The sequence below is a fragment of the Vigna umbellata genome, chromosome 1, assembly GCF_029865625.1.
Source record: "Vigna umbellata cultivar VRB3 chromosome 1, Vumbellata_1.0, whole genome shotgun sequence".
In the NCBI taxonomy this organism is placed as follows: Eukaryota; Viridiplantae; Streptophyta; class Magnoliopsida; order Fabales; family Fabaceae; genus Vigna; species Vigna umbellata.
This window is the reverse complement of record NC_142165.1, coordinates 60,268,939-60,293,042: the sequence shown is the minus strand read 5'-3', so window position 1 is coordinate 60,293,042 and position 24,104 is coordinate 60,268,939. Positions and strand designations below refer to the sequence as shown.

Below are 24,104 nucleotides of genomic sequence, written 5' to 3'. Positions count from 1 at the left end.
TCCTTTCATTAATGTAATTAGTTAGTAAGTGAGCAATTCAAAATAAATAAATAGAAACATGGCTAATTATTTCACTGCACAAGTTATAGTGATGGTTAGTATCGGCCAGAAGTGAATTCTCATCACCACTAATTAGAATTTGTTTGCTAACAACATTTTTTTATTTATTAGGTTAGATCCTAATCTAGTATCATGTTGATATTATATTTTGTTTATGCACATTTCGACTAAATAAATAAAATATCTAATATTTTTTATATCATTTTTTAACTAGGGACACTTTCTTTCAAAGATCATGAAGTACTATCACCACCTATTTTTATATTTTCACTAATTAATTTTTTGATTATTTGTAATATAATTTTTTAGCATACACCACAACCACTTATTTCGTTTTTAAATATAAATTTATATATAAGATCCGGATAAAAACAAAATACATTTTATTTTTATTTTTATTTTTATAATTTATAATATTAAATATTTAATTATAATATTTTATTAGATGATAAAAATATTTAGAAATTATATAAAAAATTAATTAATAATTATTTTTATTTTAATTTTTAAAAATTTGAATAAAGGTTTATATTTTAATATAATCTGGTCAATAATTTTCTTTTCTTTCTTTTATTTCGGATTTGATTATTTATTCTTTATTAAAAAAAAATTTAAATTCAGTGTTTTTATTTTAAGATATAAGTTGAGATTTTCGTTTTGAACTTTTAAAAGTTATTATATGCTTTCGTATTATGAAAATTATTACACTTTTCACTCTCAAAGCAAAAGTATTTTTTTTCATACAACAGATATAAAAAATAATAAATATGATTAATAACAAATCAAAGTAAAAAATAAAAAAATAACAATTATGAATAGTTTCGGATTATAGAAAAAAAAACTTATTGAAAACAAGAATGACATATGGTATGATTATAAAAGGCTTAATAGCCTATTTTATCCCTAGTTTTGTTGAATAATGTTAATTTCATCCCTCGTTTTAAAAGTGTTTAAAATTGATCCTCACTTATTAAATTTTGCGTCAACGTCGTCTTTTTCTCTTTCTTCTGTTCCTCTACAACGCAGCAAACTTTTTTCTTCTTTTGACAAGTCTATCTTTCCGTGGAAAGGACATGATAATTACATTGTCCAGTCTTTAACAATTGTAATTATTTACTAAATTTAAGTCATTAATATTTAAAGTAAAATATTATTTTAACAGAGCTTTTATAAATAGTTCATATGATAACGCTAGTTAATATATAATAATAAAGTATTGAATGTTGTAAAAATTTAAAAAAGCTCTGAAATGACAACTCCTCATGCTAAAAATATAATTTTCAAACATAAATATATTTTGTTGCAGAATATATTTTATTCATTTAAAAATATTATAAATTCAATTTTAAAACTAGAATTGAGTTGTGCTAAAAGTCACCCCTAAACTGGTTTTGAAAGTGTATTGTTAAAGAAACAAGAAACAAGAAATGGAAGAATAAAAAATAGCATAAACACCAGAAAAAGAAAAGTAATTTGGAAAAATATTACAGAGAATTAGATGCTACTGAATTATAAGCTCTAATTCCTCTCTCTTCCTCACTCTTCTCTCTCACTAAACGCCCCCTCATGCCTCACCCTTTTTCATTTCTTTTCTTTCATCTGGTTTGGAGTTGGTTTCTTTTTATTTGTTCTTCTTTTCTCCAACTGCGTAAATGGTAATGATGATTCAGGAAAGACCACTTCAACTTAAAGACCAATTACATTGAACTAAGAAATCCTGATAAACTGGGAGCCTTATTATGCATTAGACCAGAAGAACCACTTGATCATGAACTGAAACTTTCCAAAATGAAACATGAAAATAAATATGAAACATGATATCTCCCTGCGATGCCCACGTGATATCTCCCCCTTTGGTTCACCCCATCCATATGAAACATGAAAATCCTTCGAACAATTAGTCATTGGTGAATCTTCAATGTCCCTGCTGTTACTTTCTGGTTTTCCCGAGAGAAACAAAGCAAGCTCATCTTGTTCTCCTTCGTCTAAACGGAACAAAGGTAGGGATGCCTTGCTTACCGATTCACTTATCGAATGCTCAACTTTCATTGTCTAATCCTCAATGACAGTGATAAATTGTTGGTGTCTACTTCTCGCTTCATCACTTGAAATTTTGCCATAACTTGACATCACTGCCCGCTCAAATACCTCTAACTGCCATTTGGTAGTGCCAATTGCAATATGTAGATCTCTACACACTTCATCAGAGTTCCACATGCTAGACACATCTTTTGTTGCGTGTAACACCATATCCTATAAGTAGATTCCATCATGTTTGCGGACTCTTGAACTTCTTCGACGGCATTAAAAAAAGATCCTTTTCCCACCGGTCAAAACTCGACGCCATGAATAAATTTAGTTTACCAAAAATTGAATGATAATTGAAAAAATAATTGGGAAAAAAAATTAACTCAGTGTACAAAACCCTAGGCGATGAAACCTCTGCTACAGTGATCAATTAATAAAATTGGTCTATGCGGGTGAGTCGTAAAATTAAACGCAGTAAAGAAAGGAGAAACGGTTAAATTAAACGCAGTAAAGAAAGGGGAAACGAAGAACGAGGGATCCGTGAGAACGGTTAAAAGGGAAGAGGTGATGAAGAATGTAGTGGAAACTGAAGAGGGAGGGACAACCATGAGGCTGCGAAGTGTGTTGGTTGTTGGTAAAACATAGACAAAGAGGCTGCCTTGAAAAGTAAATTCAAAACTGACAAAGTAATTATTTTCACTGCAGAACACTGACAAAAGTTTGTTTTGCATAGAAAAAGAGAGGAGATAAGAAAAAAGTTAACGACGTTTATACGTATTTAACGGAAGGACGACATTGATGCAAAATTTAATAAATGATGACCAATTTCAAATATTTTTAAAACGAGGGATGAAATTGACATTATTCAGCAAAAATGGAAACAAAATAGGCTATTAAATCATTATAAAAATACACATATAAATCTACCTATGAAAATTAAATTAAAATTGTTTTGATTTGAATTTAATATTAAATTAAAAATTAAATATATTTTTAGTCCTATGTTCTAAAATTGGAAGATGTTTCAGTCCAAAAATTTTAAAACGAATGAAAATAATCTTTTAAAACATATATATTTTTTTAAACGTGTTCAATCAGACCAATATTTATAACATGTCTAGACAATGTAAATAACATAAATATCATCTTAAAACGAATATAACATATTAAAAAATTTAATTAAAAAAATTATATTAACTTATTTTTAAAATTTGAAAACAAAATTATATATTGAAACATAAACGAGTTTTAACTCCGCCTCCAAATCATATCTCTTAAATTAAATAATAAATAATATTTGCGTTATATTATTTAGTTTCACTAACCTTTTAATAAAAATAAAATCTGAACTAAACCCAGTAAGAAACATCTTTAGATAAAAGGCCCATTATCCGGGAAGTACGCAAATTGGCCCAACTATAACAGGCCTAAACCCAGAAGACGGAAAAGGGTTTTGGCATTTGGATATAAAAATTGAACTTAGGGTTTGGAAGTGCACTTGTGCAGAGGAATCGCGGCAGAGACGAAAGAGGAACCCTAAAGCAGAGGAAGATGGTGAAGTTCCTGAGGCCAAACAAGGCAGTGATCGTCCTGCAGGGCCGTTATGCGGGGCGGAAGGCTGTGATCGTTAGGTCCTTCGACGACGGAACCAGGGAGCGCCCCTATGGCCACTGTCTGGTTGCCGGAATCAAGAAGTACCCTAGCAAGGTCATCAAGAAGGACTCCGCCAAGAAGACGGCGAAGAAATCAAGGGTGAAGGCCTTTGTGAAGCTGGTGAACTATCAGCATCTAATGCCCACGCGCTACACGCTCGACGTAGATCTCAAGGACGCCGTCAACCCCGACGTCCTCTCCTCCAAAGACAAAAAGGTCACCGCTCTCAAGGAGACCAAGAAGCGCTTCGAGGAAAGGTTCAAGACCGGCAAGAACAGGTGGTTCTTTACCAAACTCAGATTCTGATCACCTCCACATTTTTCTTAAGCCTTTCCTGATCTTACTTTTTCCAATGTAATCGAAGATCTTATGAGATAGTTTTGTTATCTTCTTTTACATCCGTTGCACCTTTTTATATTAATATTTTGGGTTTTTTTAATCAATTTCTGATCAACATTTTGGTTTTTTTTATAGTAAAGAATTTTGATAGACGTCTCCGTTTAATTGGAAATTTTATGTTTTTGTTTTATAAGTGCTGCGTTGTGGTTGTGATTGTGGTCTTATGGTTGTAGTTTACATGATTCAGCACATTTTTTCACGGAATTAACGACCGTGTTATAGGCGTGATTGTAGGATAAAGTGAAATTACATATTGGATTTATTATGTTCGAATATGAAAGCCGATTTATCAATGGTGGAAGTTTTACGTTTCTGTGGGCATTATTGATGTAGAATTCGGGAATAAAGATGAATCGTGTAGTTTGGCCCTATTGGGGCATCGTGGTCACAAGTTCCCCACTCTTTGGCCAAATTGCCAACTCAGAACAAAGCATGGTTAATGTTCCATTCTATGTACGTGTCTTGGAAAGTACAGAATCCAATCCCCAATTAGAATGATATTTGTGAACTTGGTGACGCTTTTGGTTAATGTCTCCAACTGATCAACTGCCTTTCTGACACTCAAAGATAAAATGATCAAGTGCAACCCCCAGTTCTATCATGTTAAAAGAGAAAAATACCTTTTAATCTCATAAAGTTATAAAAAAAAGGTTAGTATAATCATTTTGTTATTAAAGTTTATATAACTAATTTATATAATTCAAGTATATATATATATATATCAATTAAATTCTTACTTTTATCCAGTGTAAATGTCAAGTTATTTTTAGACTAAAACGAAGTTATCTCTGTTTATTCTTTTACTCTGTTTATTTATCTCGCTAATATAGTTATCTCTGTTTATTCTTTTACTCTGTTTATTTATTCTCCATTGGAATCATTCTTTTACTCTGTTTATTTATCTCGCTAATATCAATTTCATATACCCATTATGCAGTTGAGAAATTATCTATATAAGTATCATTGTTCATATAAAAATCTTCCATACAATTTGAAGTTTTTGTTTAATTGAATGAACCCTTGAGGTGTGCAAGCATAAAGAAACTTGGATAGTAAAGTGTACGTAAGCTTTCAACACAAATAGGCCTTGGACGGAATAGTTAGAACGTTAGAATATTTGGAAGAGACAAGACATTTAGGCTTGATGACTTTGACAATCTAAAGCAGCCTGAGGTGAAACTCATTGTACTTCACAAAAGGCCTACTACGTTGCTCGGAAAGAACAAAGCATGATCTAAAATTATCACTTCTGAAAAAGGGAGCTCAGAAACCATGAAACAACATTCAAACTACGACTCTTACGATACAACAATTAAGTATAATATAGAATGACAAATTTTAAGAATCTCCAACTTCTCAATATTCTCTCTTTTCTGAGATGGAAATTTTAAAAATACAATCAAATGATGAAGGTAGGTTCCACTTCCAATACTATGCCAACCAGACAATAAGGAGGGGGTGACTTGGTCTTCTAAGCAGCTACAATTAATCATTCTGTACTTCATCGTCCATTAAGCAACATTCTCACCTCAATCAAAGTCAGTTCTTCCTGTGACGAAACAGAAACATCTCAATTTATTCAACCAGAATGTTTCTCTTTAGGGTGGTAGGGGAATATCCCAGGTGTTAGATATATATTATATCTTTTAGTTAGTTAGTTATTATTTCTCATTTGTATTTTGGGTTTAGCCCATATTTCTTCTATTATAAATAGATAACCTTATGTGTGTATTTAACACAAGGGGATATTCTCTCCCAATCTTCTCTATTTCTCATATGGTATCTAGAGCACAGGAATAGTTCCAGTCAACTCCACGGTCTCCGGCACCCATCACTGCCGCTGCCGTCGCCGCCGCCGTCGCCGGAGTTCCAGAATCGACCGGCGACCACACCATCGGAATCGTCTCGGCCGGGCGACCACCATCGTACGAAGATCGCGGCGAACGGACCTCCCACGCGCCTCCACGCGCCGCCGCAAGAGTCGCTGCTGCCGCCGCGCGTGCCGGCGCGTCGCTGGAGCTTTCTGCCGCCGATCAGCACCGCCGTGATTGCCTCCTCGCCCTCTTTCTGGATCTGTGGTCGTTGCGTCAATCGGAGGGAGCACTTTGAATTTTTAGGGTTTCTCCTTCTCTATGGCGTCTTCCTCGTCTACAAACACCTCTATTGGTGGCTCATCTTCTGATCCTTCAATATATACCAATTATGTGAATGTACACTTGTCCATTGACAAGTTAGATGGCACAAATTATGCAACATGGCCGTCCGACATCAAACTTTGGTTGAAGAGTCAAGGGTACTTAGATCATCTTACTCAAAATGTGACTACTGCTCCCATAGATGACACTTCCCGCTGGATGAAAATTGATGCTCAGTTATGCATTGTTATAAAGTCCACCATTCACTCCTCACTGAAACAAATGTTTCGATCCTATGAAACATGTTCAGAAGTATGGGCACAAGCGAAGTTGTTATACACAAATGACACTCAGCGTCTTTATGGTGTTTGTCAGGACCTATTAATTGTTATTGGTTCGCGCAATCCTGGTCCTATGGCAGAATATTTGGGTAAAATTCATGCCCTTCTTCATGACTTTAATGATATATTACCTCCTGCTTCCACTCCTGCTGAAGAATTGGAACAACGATCAAAGTTCTTCATGTTGTTGGCATTATACGGACTCTCTGATGATGTTTCTCATGTCCGTGATCAGATTTTGGGTTCTCCTGTCATACCCAACTTTACTTCTACTTGTTCTGCTCTTTTGCGTATACCGAGCAAACCCGTCACTGAGACATCCCCTCATACTGATGATTCCTCTGTTATGGCTGCTCAACGTGATGATCGAAGTCGGTCTCGCAAGCCAAGTAAAGGACGTCCAAAATGTGACCATTGTGGCAAGTTAGGCCACAAAATTGATAGATGTTATGCTCTCCATGGACGTCCTCCTCGACCTGTAGCAATGGCAAATTCTGATCCACCTCCCCGATCACCGTCTGCAGACCATCCTACTTCATCTAATATCGTAGACAAACCTGCAATCTTCAACGAATTTCTCAAATGGTATGAGGATCATCAGCACTCTGGTTCCACTACATCTGCATCTGTTGCACGTACAGGTACACCTTTTGTTGGTCTAACTCACTCCCTCGGACTTTGGGTCTTTGACTCAGGCGCCACCGATCATATCACTGGTAACAAGTCCTTGTTTTCTTCCTTGTCATGTCCGAATAATTTACCTTCAGTAACAATGGTTGATGGGTCTAGAGTCTCATCTCATGGTATTGGTACTGTTAATATTTTTCCATCCATATCCATTGATCATGTACTTTATGTCCCTGGGTCTCCCTTCAACTTATTGTCCATTAGTCGTTTAACTCGTACTCTTAATTGTGTTATTTCATTTACTAAAGATTCTGTTTGGTTGCAGGACCGGAGTTCGAAACACATGATTGGCACATGATGTGAGTCTCATGGCCTTTATCATCTCCGCCCTTCTCCACATGTTGGCGTTGTCATGGAGTCACCATCCCTTCTTCATGCTCAGTTCGGTCATCCTAGTCTTGCCAAACTACAACAACTTGTCCCGAGGTTGTCCACATTATCAAGTTAGTTATTATTTCTCATTTGTATTTTGGGCTTAGCCCATATTTCTTCTATTATAAATAGATAACCCTATGTGTGTATTTAACACAAGGGGATATTCTCTCCCAATCTTCTCTATTTCTCATAAGAAGAAATATGGGCTAAGCCCAAAATACAAATGAGAAATAATAACTAACTAACTAAAAGATATAATATATCTAACACTCCCCCTCAAGCTGGAGCATATAAATCATATGTTCCAAGCTTGTTACAAAGATAATCAATTTTAGGTCCTCGTAAGGACTTAGTGAATATGTCTGCCAACTGGTTGCTTGAGTTAACAAATTCAGTCTTGATATCTCCGGATATGATTTTTTCTCGAATGAAATGACAATCAACTTCAATGTGTTTGGTTCTCTCATGGAAGACAGGGTTAGAGCTAATATGGAGAGCAGCTTGATTATCACATATAAGTATCATGTGAGTGACATCTCCAAATTTCAATTCACTAAGCAATTGTTTAAGCCACACAAGCTCGCAAGTAGTTGATGCCATAGCTCTATATTCTGCTTCTGCACTGGACCTTGCCACAACACTTTGCTTCTTACTTTTCCAAGATATCAGGTTGCTACCAATAGAGACACAATATCCAGAAGTAGACCTCCTATCAGAAGGGGAACCAGCCCAATCAGCATCTGAATAACAAACAATTTTTGTATCGTTGTTAGGGCCATATAGCAAACCTTTTCCAGGTGATCTTTTAATATACTTCAGTATGCGAACAACTGCATCCCAATGGTCTTCACATGGGGAGTTTAGAAATTGACTCACCACACTAACTGCGAAGGAAATGTCAGGACGCGTAACAGTAAGATAGTTTAATTTACCAACTAGTCTTCTGTACCGTTCAGGATCTGAGAAAGGCTCCCACTGATTTGGTAGGAGTTTGATGTTAGGGTCCATAGGTGTCTCAACAGATTTACAATTCATTAACCCTGTTTCCTCCAAGATGTCTAACGCATACTTCCTCTGAGATATGACAATACCATCATTGGATTGTGCTACTTCAATACCCAAAAAATACCTGAGTTTGCCAAGATCTTTGGTTTGAAAATGATGACAAAGGTGTTGTTTCATCTGAGAGATGCCAAGATAGTCGCTTCCTGTGAGAACCATATCATCGACATACACTATTAAGTAGATACATCCAGCACTCGAGTGGCGATAGAACACTGAATGATCCGCTTCACTGCGAGACATACCAAATTGTTGAACAACACCACTGAATTTACCAAACCAGGCCCGAGGAGACTGTTTTAGGCCATATAAGGATTTGCGAAGACGACATACCAATCCAGATGACTCCCCCTGAGCAACAAAGCCAGGCGGTTGCTCCATATAAATTTCTTCATGCAAATCACCGTTGAGGAAAGCATTTTTGACATCAAGTTGGTAAAGAGGCCATTGTCGAAGAGCGGCCATGGCAATGAAGAGGCGAACAGAGGTCATTTTTGCCACTGGAGAAAAAGTATCACCATAATCCAAACCAAAAATCTGTGTGTAGCCTTTGGCAACCAGTCGAGCTTTCAGACGATCAATCGTGCCATCAGGACCAACCTTGATAGCATACACCCACCTGCAACCAACAACAGACTTTCCAGATGGTAATTGGACCAGCTCCCAAGTTCCATTTTCCTGTAAAGCACTTAATTCATCCAGCATAGCTTGACGCCAACCAGGATGAGTTAAGGCATCACTCACAGATTTGGGAATTGACACAGAAGAAATGGATGAGAGACAAGTATAAAAAGATGGAGATAATCTGTGGTAATTAAGAACAGTATAATGGGGGGAAGGGTTACGGGTAGAGCGTATACCTTTACGGAGGGCAATAGGCAAGTCAGACTCAGTTGCTGGAGCCGGAGGAGACACATGAGGCGGCACTGGAAGTGAGTCATGAGGGAGACGATTACGGCGACTATAAACCTGAAGGGGTGGAGGTGAAGGATGATCCTGTGGTGAATGAGAGTCTAAAGAAGGAGAAGACAAAATGGGTGGAGCATCACCAGGAGGATCACATATAAGAGGAATATCAACAGTAACAGGGAGAGGTACAGAACTAGAAGATAGATGTGAAAAGTAAAAAGAAGACTCATTAAAAGTGACATCAGCAGAGATAAAATGACGATTGAGGGAAGGGGAAAAACACTTATAGCCCTTTTGTGACCGTGGAAATCCTAAGAAGACACATTTGTGAGACCTAGGAGATAACTTATCAAGACCAGGACTAAAATCATGAACAAAACATGTAGACCCAAAAACTCGAAGAGGTAATGGATGCAGAGGATCTTGAGGAAATAAGATAGAATGAGGGATTTTGTTATCTAGGACGGAAGATGGCATGCGGTTGATAAGATAACATGCTGTGAGAACTGCATCACCCCAAAAACGTGAGGGTACTTGACCATGAATAAGAAGTGTACGAGTTGTTTCAATAAGGTGTCTATTCTTGCGCTCAGCCACCCCATTTTGTTGAGGGGTATAAGCACATGAGGTTTGGTGAAGAATGCCATGAGAAGCCATAAACTGTTTAAACGGTTGAGAAAGGTATTCACGGCCATTATCACTACGTAAATTTCGAATAGAAACCCCAAACTGTGTTTTTATTTCATTGAAAAAAGATTGAAAAATAGAAAACAACTCAGAACGATTCTTCATTAAAAACAACCAAGTACATCTGGAATAGTCATCAATAAAGGTAACAAAATACTGAAAACCTAAAATGGACTTAACACGACTAGGTCCCCAAATGTCAGAATGAACCAATGAAAAAGGAGACGACGCCCGTTGTGAGACACTACGAGGAAAGGAACTACGAGTATGCTTCCCTAACTGACAAGACTCACACGCCAAACTTGATAATGTGGACAACCTCAGGACAAGTTGTTGTAGTTTGGCAAGACTAGGATGACCGAACTGAGCATGAAGAAGGGATGGTGACTCCATGACAACGCCAACATGTGGAGAAGGGCTGAGATGATAAAGGCCATGAGACTCACATCATGTGCCAATCATGTATTTCGAACTCCGGTCCTGCAACCAAACAGAATCTTTAGTAAATGAAATAACACAATTAAGAGTACGAGTTAAACGACTAATGGACAATAAGTTGAAGGGAGACCCAGGGACATAAAGTACATGATCAATGGATATGGATGGAAAAATATTAACAGTACCAATACCATGAGATGAGACTCTAGACCCATCAGCCATTGTTACTGAAGGTAAATTATTCGGACATGACAAGGAAGAAAACAAGGACTTGTTACCAGTGATATGATCGGTGGCGCCTGAGTCAAGGACCCAAGGTCCGAGGGAGTGAGTTAGACCAACAAAAGGTGTACCTGTACGTGCAACAGATGCAGATGTAGTGGAACCAGAGTGCTGATGATCCTCATACCATTTGAGAAATTCGTTGAAGATTGCAGGTTTGTCTACGATATTAGATGAAGAAGGATGGTCTGCAGACGGTGATCGGAGAGGTGGATCAGAATTTGCCATTGCTACAGGTCGAGGAGGACGTCCATGGAGAGCATAACATCTATCAATTTTGTGGCCTAACTTGCCACAATGGTCACATTTTGGACGTCCTTTACTTGGCTTGCGAGACCGACTTCGATCATCACGTTGAGCAGCCATAACAGAGGAATCATCAGTATGAGGGGATGTCTCAGTGACGGGTTTGCTCGGTATACGCAAAAGAGCAGAACAAGTAGAAGTAAAGTTGGGTATGACAGGAGAACCCAAAATCTGATCACGGACATGAGAAACATCATCAGAGAGTCCGTATAATGCCAACAACATGAAGAACTTTGATCGTTGTTCCAATTCTTCAGCAGGAGTGGAAGCAGGAGGTAATATATCATTAAAGTCATGAAGAAGGGCATGAATTTTACCCAAATATTCTGCCATAGGACCAGGATTGCGCGGACCAATAACAGTTAATAGGTCCTGACAAACACCATAAAGACGCTGAGTGTCATTTGTGTATAACAACTTCGCTTGTGCCCATACTTCTGAACATGTTTCATAGGATCGAAACATTTGTTTCAGTGAGGAGTGAATGGTGGACTTTATAACAATGCATAACTGAGCATCAATTTTCATCCAGCGGGAAGTGTCATCTATGGGAGCAGTAGTCACATTTTGAGTAAGATGATCTAAGTACCCTTGACTCTTCAACCAAAGTTTGATGTCGGACGCCCATGTTGCATAATTTGTGCCATCTAACTTGTCAATGGACAAGTGTACATTCACATAATTGATATATATTGAAGGATCAGAAGATGAGCCACCAATAGAGGTGTTTGTAGACGAGGAAGACGCCATAGAGAAAGAGAACCCCTAAAAATTCAAAGTGCTCCGATTGACGCAACGACCACAGATCCAGAAAGAGGGCGAGGAGGCGATCACGGCGGTGCTGATCGGCGGCAGAAAGCTCCGGCGACGCGCCGGCAGCGGCGACTCTTGCGGCGGCGCGTGGAGGCGCGTGGGAGGTCCGTTCGCCGCGATCTTCGTACGACGGTGGTCGCCCGGCCTAGACGATTCCGATTGTGTGGTCGCCGGTCGATTCTGGAACTCCGGCGACGGCGGCGGCGGCGGCGACGGCAGCGGCAGCGGCAGCGATGGGTGCCGGAGACCGTGGAGTTGACTGGAACTATTCCTGTGCTCTGATACCATATGAGAAATAGAGAAGATTGGGAGAGAATATCCCCTTGTGTTAAATACACACATAGGGTTATCTATTTATAATAGAAGAAATATGGGCTAAGCCCAAAATACAAATGAGAAATAATAACTAACTAACTAAAAGATATAATATATCTAACACTTCTATTATAAATAGATAACCCTATGTGTGTATTTAACACAAGGGGATATTCTCTCCCAATCTTCTCTATTTCTCATACCAGGAAACGAGTCATCAAGTGGGAGAAAATACATAAACAAGAATGTTTTTTTCATGCATATATGTATGTAAAAGAGTAGGTTCGAATGTGTTATCTCTCCACACCTAAATGCATAACTACAAAAGGAAAAAAAATACATGTAACATTATACAACAGATCAATAATCACATTCAGAACAGAGCATTACAACTTGAAAAGCCAATGTTACTTAAAAATCCTAGTGGACAGAGGGAGATAACAGCCTCCCAGTGCATGCTCATATTCACAAAGCATAACATAAAGTAAAACTCCGAAGGATTACTTGAAGAGTTTCTCTGTGATATTGGTCAATCGTGCAACATCAGCACCTACAAGAACATCGGCCATTTTTCCATTCTGAAAGAAATGAAGTGTAGGCTGCAGAAGGTAAAAACATTGCTATAAGTTATAACCTTTAGGAGGAGGGATATTACAGTGAAGCGTTTAAGATAAGTTTGCAAGGACAGAGATAAAGCATTTTCTACTGTCTCCACTGAATATTAAAAAAATGAGAAATGGCGTGTTAATTTATGTACATGTAAAATTCTGAAGAATCGCCTTAGTCAGAGAAGAATTAATGCACCACAAAAAGTTCTTAAGCAAGGGAAGAGCTAAATCTTAGAGTACAAGTAAAGAATTTCATGTTAACAAAAGCCACGCAGAGATTTACAGTCTGAAATTGCCACAATCTTCAGTGACTTCACAATTATATATTGATATTAAAAACAACGCTACTGTAGCACACTTGTTCAATGACAGATAAATCAGTGGAAATTTAAATTGATAAGGTATATTTAAGTCAATTGACAATGATAGCATAGCTTACCTAACTGAGCATGTATACAAATTACAGCTAGGTCTTAGAAAAGAGATATATATAAGTGGCCTAAGTTTTCATTGAATTTAATCTAATTTTCAACCTAACTCAATCCATCCCAACCATAATTGGTTTGGGTATAGATGGGCTATCAGATTAAGTAATTAGAAAACATTCTCACCCCTTAAAGAAAAATACCTCAATAAATAATTTTAATATTTCTTAATTCTTAAAATCTAAGGATGATAATTATAAGATATACATAACCAGTAATTCTAAAAATACTGGAAAGTCAAAATAGCAATCATAAAATAATATTCATAGATATGTTTTGCAACTCAGTGAATGGGGTCCCAAGACAAGAAATTATAGATAATATTCTACAATGACATTGATATTTATTTGTTATAGCATATGCGAGATGAAATATTTATCCCTAGTATTCGTACAACAATATTCATATAATAAATCATAAAACTGGTTTTACACAGTAGATTAATTAGAAAATTAGTATTTTTATTAAAAAGTTGTGGTAGGTCGGATTCATTCGGTTTAAAACTCCCTAACCCAATGTTAATTGGAAGCACTAACAAAAAACTAACCCAACTAAAACTGTAAAAATGTAATTCGGTTGAACGGATTTGGAAGCACACAACTCACTTACACTGCTGAACTAGAATAAGCATGATATATTTTTTATAATAAAGCTTGAATTTTAAAGATTTGGTGATTACAAGCTTGAAAATTTGATCCTTCTAACCACAATATGCTATGTTGATGATCACATTAGCTTTGAAGATGTTGATCTTGTGTTTGATCTGGGTTTAGGTTGTAATTTGTGGATTTGATCTCATAAGTGCTTCCTTTAACTTAATCATTTGTTAAGCTGGAAAGCCTTTGAAAGTGTTTTGGTGCCCTTTGTGGTTTTTAGTTTTATTTTAATAGATTAAAGTGTGTTTTAATCCGTTAAAATGTTCTTAGATTTGTTGGAAAAGAAAGAAAGAACATTTGAATCGCTTCATATAACGATTTAATCAATTATAATCACTTAAAATCCAAAGCTGTCAATTTGGCTGTTTTAATCTATTAAAACGAGCTTTACATAGATTAAAATCACTTATATCTTTTGCTTTTACTGTTCTGCTTTAATCAATTCAACCCAGTTAAAACTGATTTTAACATATTAAAATATTGTTTTAACCAATTAAAACCTCGAGAGCTTAGTAAGCTCTATTTTAATCGATTAAAACTATCAACTACCATAATCTTTATATCTCTCTAACTTCAAAACCATATATGATATGCAATTAAAACCATTATTTTTGAAACCAAAACACGTTGCCTACAAAGAGAGACTCTAACCTGAGATTAAAAACACTTCTTGGAGCCTTCTTGCTTTAATCTTTGGTTCAAATCCTTGGTTTAAGAAGTTCACATTGTAATAACCTTTATATTTTTTCTTCTGATAAGACTTTTAAGGTGTATGTTAGGAAAAAGGTTCAAATTAGAAGTTACAAAACAGTTAACAGTGGTTGGACAGTTTATGGGTGGTTAGAAGAAGTTATTTAATCTAGTAAGTGTTATCTTTTAAGGAGGAAACGGTTCCTCCTGGTGGTGGTGTGCATTTTGTTTCAAAACAGGGCTTGTCCTGTGTAGAAGGGAATTTCTTCCCTTGGAAGCTGTTGGATGTTTTCTTGTATTATGTTTTTCATAATTAGAGTGTTATTTACGTTGTGCAGGAAGATTTGTGTGTTAATTTCTTAAACTGAATTATAAATCTGGTTTCTTCTCTATTGTGTTATATCTTTGTCCAAGTGATCTTGTTCCTTTTCTGTAATTTCTATGGTGTATTCATCTTAACTAGGGCTGTCAAGTGTGTTGTTCGTGATAGGGTTTCATAAGTGCCGCTAGAGATCTTGCATAGTTCAAGATCTAGTTGTGTGTGTATTGTATTTTCTAGTTTTCTTAAGAGGTTCTTGTGAAACTTGAAAATACAGTAGATTGGTCTAATCAGGGTGATTAGGTAACTAGATGTAGCTCTTGTGATAGAATAAACCACCACAAATCTTGAGTCTCTCTCCTCTCTCTTTTCTTTACTTGTTATACAGCATATTATACTTCTCCTATATCTTGTATCTTCAATCTTGCTTTAAATTGATATGCTGTGATCTTGATCAATCAATTCAATAATAATTTGTTATCCTATTTTGAAAATTGGTGATAGTTCATTTCACTCGTCCCATTAAGGTTTCACCACTTCGTTAATGAAATAATAATCCACTGACAAAGATGTTTACCACCAAATACACTAAAAATTATCAAAGCAATAATAAAAAGAGAGAAACGAACAAAAAGAGGCATGCATTAATAAAAACAGATGAATAAACTGAGGGAGAAGTTTCAAATTGTTGATGAATGCCTGATATGATTCACAATCTACAACCAGATTTTATTGTATACATGTGTGCAAAAGAAAAAGGTTTTATCACCACAAGCAGTATTTGAAAATAAATTTCTAACACCAATGTCAAATAAATTACCACAGATGTAATCTGCAATTTGCCCAATGTGCCTTGAATTGCTTCCTGGGAAAAGTGAAAGTGAATGTTTAAGCTCCTTGATACATGGAAACTTCTTGATGCCATAATTATTAAAATTATGCAAAACATACTTTTAAGTTTAACACGCAAAAAAGTAATGAAAAAGGTAGAAACCACCAAATGCCCAAACCCAAGTCTCATACTGACTATAAATAGTGCCAAAATACAATATATAAATGAGAGTAATCCTCAACTTGCAAGCCAATTTTATAGGATTGAGTTAAACCTAAACCATGTTATAGGATGGTATCATAGTCTACTCTAGATCCACAAAAAGGGTCACTTACCATGCTATCCACGTTCCAAGCCCCTTAATGTTGGATATGAGGTGTATTGGGAAAAAACCAAGTCTATATAAATGAAGGCAATCCTCACTTTACAAGTTGATTTTGTAAAGTTGTGTTACACCTAAACTACTTTGTAAAAGTAACAACAAAATGAAAAGTACAAAGCATGTAAATCTGATCATGTGATTCCTTGTAAGCATTTACGTCTGTATGTTATCATATCACTTTTCAAGATCCTATTAAGCATGTCTTAACTTGTGACTTATATTTTTTATATATATTAACAACAAATGGATAACGAGTCAGTGACTACAAGACATGCATACTTATGTGTCCTACATTCATATTTATAACGCTAAAAATATAATTAGACTCATGCAGAATATGAATTTTAAGCTATTTTCAACTGTGCGGTACATCTTATTGAAAATTCAATCTAAGATAAGAAAAAAAAAAAAAAAGTGGCATTCTGAAATCTATTAAATAAATTGTAGTTTTGCTCATGATTCGAAACCACAGATCACACAATTAATATACTCCATACCTGATCGATGTCAATCTTATATGTTGTCACATGAGGATACTTCTTACTGAGCTCCCCAACTATAGGAGAAATAAACCTGCCTAAACAGAAGTATACACCACGAAAACAGTGAGAATTTTTCTATTGAATACAGACATCAAGAAAAACATATACAAACAACAAAATCATATACACCACCTCTTTGTGGAAAACCAATAATTTATGGCATGCACCATCCACATAATTTTTTCTATCCGCCAAAAGATGAATTACTCAACTCAAACAAGAGCAAAAAACTGGTTTGTAAGTTTAGAGTACATCACAAAACATATTATCTTTAGCGTTTCTGAAAGAGTTGGCGATCTCACATTCACTGGGAGCATAATTTATCGTTTGGTATCATAGATACACCAAATACTCTCAAATTATGTGATCGCATCCTCATTGTTCTTTTGCAATGGTCACACACATGCATCACCAAGAATAAACAGCACAGTAAAACAATTACAATTCATTGGAAATATCTAAGTCAACATAAGAAAGGGTCACCGCAACTTACAAGGTCCACACCAAACCGCAGTGAAATAGAAGACGGCGTGCAACGAGTTATCTATTGAACAGAATTTCACCAGGTAGAAAAATTCAGCTCTTTATAGATTCATCCACATATAAAAGAATAACAAAACAGAAGAAGAATAAAGTATATTTACAGACCTGTACAAAAACCTATTTGCAAATTCATGGAATAACAAACTTCTATAAGAAAATAGTAACAAAACATAGACATACCTTTGACTTTGGTAAGGATGTTGTTGAACTCTTCCTCTGAATTAACAAGAACAACATCAGACGAACCTGAAAATAATTCACCAATAGACTTAGTTATTCCGACGCAGTAAAATAAAATTAAAACAATTAAATATATAAAGTCGTTTTCATCTAGTGGAAATAGTATCAGTAGGAAGCGAATTCAGATATAGAGGTTAATGCAAAGGTGAACAATGCACACAGCGCAGCAAGTAAAATAACGCGATTCCTTTCGTTTGCATATAAAAATCAAGCAATGCAGAACGTGTGTGTGTGTCAGAGAGAGAGAGAGACCTGCGGCGGAGGAGAGGGAGCGGGAGTGGTGGAAGGATGGGAGGAGAGAGAGTTGAGAGGAGGCAATTGCGGTGGCAAAGAGAGATGGTTTGGATGGGAGTGAGAGAAAGCGGTGGTGAGCGTTGAAGAAGATCGGCCGAACACTATTCTTTATCGCATGTCGAAGAGCCAAAGATCGAAACAACCAGTTTCTCGTCATCGCTGATTCTGCTTCTCTTCCTTCACGCTTCCTGTGCTTTTCTTTCTCACTTCACAACTTCCCCCACAATAAACGATATACACTCTGGGTTTAGGTTTAACATAATTTTCGATATATTTTTTATTATTTAGTTAAATTTTATTAGAAGTAATAAATATTAAAAAAAATGTACTGCAGTAACAACATAAAGTGCTTTAACAAACCACTTTGACAATTTTAATAAGCATACCCAGTTTTATTTAGATAATAAATAATTGAAAAAAAAAAAACTCATGAAACTTGTACTTTTACTTAAAAAATCAATTTTAAGATACATGTTTTATATGTTTTTTTATTTACTTATTCTCTAAATAAATTTTATTTAGCTTTATTTTGAGAATTCATATTTTACTTTAAATCAATCCTTTTATATACAATTTTTTTTAAATTAAAGAAATTTCATATAAGACATTTTCAGTAATTGATTTTATAGAAATCTTTTCCAAAATTTGACAATTCTTTCTATGGTCCTGCAACATTTTTTTATGGTTTGTATAATATCATATCAATTTTATAAAATGCCTATGCTCCAATAATAATAAAAAAATTAATATTATGAAAACTTCGTATTTTTATTTTTTAATTAATTTTGTTTTTAAAAAAAAAGGTGCACTTAATAATTTGTTTAAGTCCATTGGAGAATGTGTTTTTATTGTGGAGGAATAGCGTTTTTCTTCAGTTGAAGATGAATTTCTCTAACAATAAATCTCTTCCAAAATTGATTTTTTTTTTTCAAATCAAGGAACGCATTCATAAAGTAAATATAAGTTTTAAGTATATTTTAAAAAATAGTTGAATCACATGTAAAAGTTTGAAGCGCGAAAATAATTTAAAATTATGATTCAAGAAATTCACTTGTACTTTTCACCAAATTAAATTAATACAATATAAGCATGGGAAGAGAAGTGTACTTTGAAATAGTATTTTTAAAAATGATTAAATTAATTTTTATCCATTTGTTATTGTTCATCTTTTAAAAATACATTTTTCTGTTCCATTCTCATATTTCTGTCATCACATGACAAAATCATTGTTAAATAAGTGAGAATAAATTTATTTATTTCAAATTCGAAATAAAAAAAAGTGTTATTAAAATTTCTCCTTCAACTTATTCATTCCTTTGAAATCATCGATTTAAATCTTAAGTTTGGTCACTAGTTGAAACAAGGTATCTTCTTTTTCTTAATAATACTTTTAAACCTGGAATAGTATCTAGTAAAAGAACTTTTTAATATAAGGTTTTAAAAGTTAAATAGAAGTAAAAATAATATTAAAAGTATTATATAATTAGTATATAAAATAAGGTTTAATTGCTTCCTTTGTCCCCAGTTTGGTTGAATTGTGTCAAATTCATCCTCATTTTTAAAAAAGTTTCATTGTCGTCCTCACATGGTGTAAAAGTGTCAATTGAATCCAAACATAGAAAAAATTTGTGTCAATGTAGTCATCTCCGTTAAATACACACTAACGGTGTTAAGTGGCTGATTATTTGGCACTAGAGAATTAAAACGTGGCAAATAAGTCACAGTAGTGGTAATGACGTGTCAATGACGTGTCAATGAAATAGGTTATTGAATTGGGGAAATTAAAAGTATTTGTGAACGAAAACTAATTACGGCATTTGAGATATTTGAGATAGAGTGTTTCTGAGTTGAGGAAGGGTGAAAAATCGCAATTGCGGCTTTTGAAAGCAGAACGCGTTTGGTGAAAAACCTTTTTCTATCTAACAAGATCTCCCTCAACCTGAGTAACAATTTCGGCCGCAGCTATGCAAGATCATCATTCACCTGTATCAAACCGAATAAACAGACCAAATCACAGATTCCATGCCAATACACTCAAAGCTTGTCCTTTGGAATAAGCCATTTTATCCTCTGCTATATCCAACACATTAAAACAAGGGTGACAAATTGACATTTCAAACTGCATCATTAGTTCAACATCCTCATGTTCATTGACTTCAACACCAAGCACCAAAAATTTTGTCATCCTCAGCCTGTAACACAACCTATCAGATTAGCCCATTCCCTCAACGTTTCTATGATACAACATTCATCAGATTAATTCAAAAAAAAAAGGGGCCACCACTGTTTCGGACACAACACACATCTATCGTTCTTAATCTCAGAAGTCGAAACACCAAACTAATCAATAAATGAAAAAAGGGAATGAGAAAAGGAGAGTGACAGCGCCGGTGAGGAAGCGGGCTCCGGCGAGGGCAGCGGGTTCCATCGCCGGCACGACCCTGGTTCGTGGTCCGAAAGGTGGCGACTGGGCGCGGAGGCTATGGCAGAAGAGGAGATCGGACAGAGCGGCCCTTGGCGGTTTCTCTTGGCCGGCGGCCTCGGAGGCTCGCGGCGGCCGACTTCGGTGGAGGTAGTGGCGGTTGTAGGGTGCAAGGCGAGTTCTTCCCGCGCGAAGAGGAAGGGGGAATGAGTTGGCGACGACTTGGACGGCGACACGCAGCGGCCGGTCTGGCGGAGGCGGCAGTGTGCGCGGAGATGACGCGGTGGCCGGTCTCGGTTGGGAAAGGGAGATTTGAGTTTTGTGCGTGGTTGTCGAGTGAGTAAGAAGAATAAGAGAAAGTGGGGGTTTCTGTTTTGTGTTGGAGAAGAGGAGATGAATTTGGGGAGGAAAGGGGAAACTGTGACTCATTTGCCACGTTTTGCCACGTTTTAATTCTCTAGTGCCAAATAATCAGCCACTTAACACCGTTAGTGTGTATTTAACGGAGATGACTATATTGACACAAATTTTTTCTATGTTTGGATTCAATTGACACTTTTACACCATGTGAGGACGACAATGAAACTTTTTTAAAAATGAGGATGAATTTGACACAATTCAACCAAACTGGGGACAAAGGAAGCAATTAAACCATAAAATAATATTGAAAATGTGTCAGAACCATTAAAAACGCACTCAAAACCCCTCTGAACGGACGCCAGGTGTCAAGCAACGAGGATCTGAAAATCAGATAGTGGAATGCAAGTGTCAGCAGAAGAGCGGACGTTCGTTTTAAACAAAACTGATTTTTCTGAAATTCGCGTCACACTCTCTGCATGCACTCTTCTTCTCCAAAACTCTGATCTTTCATTTCTCCTCCTTCTCTCTAAAAAGCTCTCCCTTCTCTCTACCAAAACTCACCATTTCTCTACTTCGATCTCCATTCAGGCACCGTAGAAGCACTCCCGGCGTCCAGAGCTTCAGTTTGAACCGAACAGTTTCGAGTTCTGAACTGGTAAGTTTTTCTTTTCCTTAGTCGTTCGTTCTCTGGTACATGCAAACCAAGTATCGGTTGCATGCTGTTATCTTGTCTGAACCATTATTGGTTTTTGGCTGTTTGGTTAGTTTGAAGATTTGTGGAACGTAAGGGTAGAAGGATCTGTAGTCAGACGAACCGTATTCTGTCACTAGAACAATCGTTCACGCTCAGAGGTAAGGGAAGCTTATTAATTTAATTCGTATGATTATGTGTTGCATGAACGTTCGTTGATTTGATTGGATATGAAAAATGATTGTGCTATGTTATGATGCATGAAATATATGAAATTTCTATGTTTGGATGGTATGAAATATGAAAATTGATTATGATATGAATGTATAAAGTTATGAAACTATATGTTAAGAAATGAGTTGAAATATAAATAATTCTAGTATGAAATTTCCCCTATGAAAAAGTGTGTTCGTCACTGAACGGTCATTGACCGTTCGGTATTTTTAGTAATCTTGGTTAGAATTGGATTCTTTCATTTGGGAAGAATCCTAGTTGAGGACGAGCGTCTTCGTGTGATAATACTATGCTTGAGCGTTCGGTCAAGCGTAGTTGCATCTGAGTATTTGATGATAAACTTAAATTTTGTAAATATATGCATTTGTATATTTTAGTCATTCTTAAAAACAATTCCAATAGTATCTTATTATATTTATTAAGCTTTCTATTATAAGTTTAGTAGCGCTCGGTCTCACACCAAGCTCTCGAAATGAGTAGTGTTTGGTCTTATACCAAGCGCTTGTACTTGTTTATGGTAGGATCTATCTTGATGAAAATAGCGTTTGTCCAACTTCAGTAGAATTTCCCTCTACTATGTTCGGTCATTGACTAGCATTAGGTTTCTATATGTGAATTATTCTAAGTATGGTTCTTTAAACGTCTTGATGTGTCTACATTCATTGGTTCTGGTCTAGAGCTTTAGTACTTGACATGTTCTTTGAAGTGTTGGTTTGAGCTCACGAGAGTCAGTTCATTTAACTTACTCATGGTATAAGTAACGTTCGTTCTTGTGACATATAGAGGTGCTCGGTTTCTTCCTCAACCTGACAGTAACCCTCTCGGTCTTATTCTATTCTGGAACGGGAGACTTCTCTGACTCGTTCCAAGTGTCGTCCTCGTTCTGAGTGAGGGTGGAACGTACGGTATTTGATGTCCTTGATAATCCTTGAACAAAAATGAAATTTAAACGATTGATAATGAAAGATGAAGAAAATATGAGATGGATGAAATGTTGTGGATTATGATCGAGCGTTCCAGGGAGGAACGACTCATGAATGAATATTGAAATTGTAAAGTATGAATGTGGTTATGCTAAGTTGGCGGTTCATCCTGATGTTCCGTGAGTACTCGTCCTCACGTAGAGGGGAGTAGGTCATGTGTGGGAACGGCAGGAGGTCCTAGTCCTTAGGTTACTTTGGACAGATAGGACTAACCTCGGGTGGCAGCTGATGAGGGTATTCCAGTTACTACATCACCCGGGTGCACGAACGTCGTAGCTACACAGATTTCATACAGTCCGGACAGTCAGTCTAGTATTAGGCCTTGCTTGAAACGTATGATGAAATATATCTTATGTGTTTGAATGTGAGAATTGTATGTTTATATTTGAATTAAATTATATAAGCTTACCCTGTGTTTTGCTGTCCTGTCTGGTTTGGTACGTCCGTCTTTGTCATTGCAATGATCACCCGTGTGGATGTGAGCAGAAGGAGACGAGCTGCTGGAAGAGGCGCTGGAAGAAGAAAATTTGGTCGAGGTAGAAGTGAAGACTGAAGAGTAGGACGTTCGGTCATTAGAGTAGTCTATTGTAAGGTGGTCGTTCGATCACTTTTCCCCTTTTGAGTTATTTTGACCATTCTGTATAGATTTTGTAAACCGTTCAGTCATGTTTGCTTATCTTATATAATTTACAATCACTCTTTGTAAGGTCGTTCGGCCGTAAACGTACGTTCGGTTTTATTTTAGTGTAAAGACTGATCTGAATTATTAATTAATGTGATTATTCTATTATATAGTTTTGAATTGTATTTTTGGGATGTTACAAAAATGTAATATCATAATTATAATTTTGTAACTCTAAAAAATAAAATACAATATGTTTATGTAACATCCAAATTTTCACAATATTCTCATTGAATTTGTCACATCTTCAATAATATAAAACAGTTAACTTAAGAAATGATATAAAATGCTATTACAAATATTCATATAATATTTATAATACTACCAACAATTGGTACCTTTTCTCTAATCAAAACATCCATTAATACTAGTTTACTTCAATATTGACACTAAGCTCACTTGATCTTCTTTATCTCTTGAAAAACTTATAATTTATGATGTAATTTATTTGAATTTACTTTTTTTAAAAAAAAAATCAAATTTATTTAAACTAATATTTATTATAAAATTTTATTCAAATTATACTCTAAAATTAACTTTTCCATATTCATAATTACTCACTCTATATGAAATAAGAATTACTTTTTTAATCTACATTTTAATAATTATAAGATCATTATTTAATCATAATCAGTAATACACATATTTGTA

At 35.8% G+C, this 24,104-nt stretch overlaps 2 protein-coding genes and 2 pseudogenes across 2 annotated transcripts; 1 reads left to right on the top strand and 3 right to left on the bottom strand.

Moving 5' to 3' along the window:
- Positions 1-1,470: 1,470 nt before the first annotated feature.
- On the bottom strand, positions 1,471-2,681 carry LOC148205947 (uncharacterized; annotated as a pseudogene).
- An 893-nt stretch (positions 2,682-3,574) lies between these two features.
- Positions 3,575-4,232, top strand: LOC124842758 (large ribosomal subunit protein eL27-like). The gene has a single exon (XM_047319314.2). It carries the CDS (start codon positions 3,640-3,642, stop codon positions 4,045-4,047), a length of 408 nt encoding a protein of 135 aa, XP_047175270.1. The 5' UTR covers positions 3,575-3,639; the 3' UTR covers positions 4,048-4,232.
- Positions 4,233-10,943: 6,711 nt separating this feature from the next.
- Positions 10,944-12,549, bottom strand: LOC148205946 (uncharacterized; annotated as a pseudogene).
- A 177-nt stretch (positions 12,550-12,726) lies between these two features.
- LOC124838324 (thioredoxin O1, mitochondrial) lies at positions 12,727-18,320 on the bottom strand. The gene is made up of 6 exons (XM_047313893.2): positions 18,040-18,320; positions 17,728-17,793; positions 17,498-17,548; positions 16,960-17,039; positions 16,069-16,113; positions 12,727-13,089 (listed from the first exon to the last, which is right to left on the bottom strand). The coding sequence occupies exons 1-6, from the start codon at positions 18,236-18,238 to the stop codon at positions 12,991-12,993; spliced, it is 540 nt and encodes a 179-aa protein (XP_047169849.1). The 5' UTR covers positions 18,239-18,320; the 3' UTR covers positions 12,727-12,990.
- Positions 18,321-24,104: the final 5,784 nt, after the last annotated feature.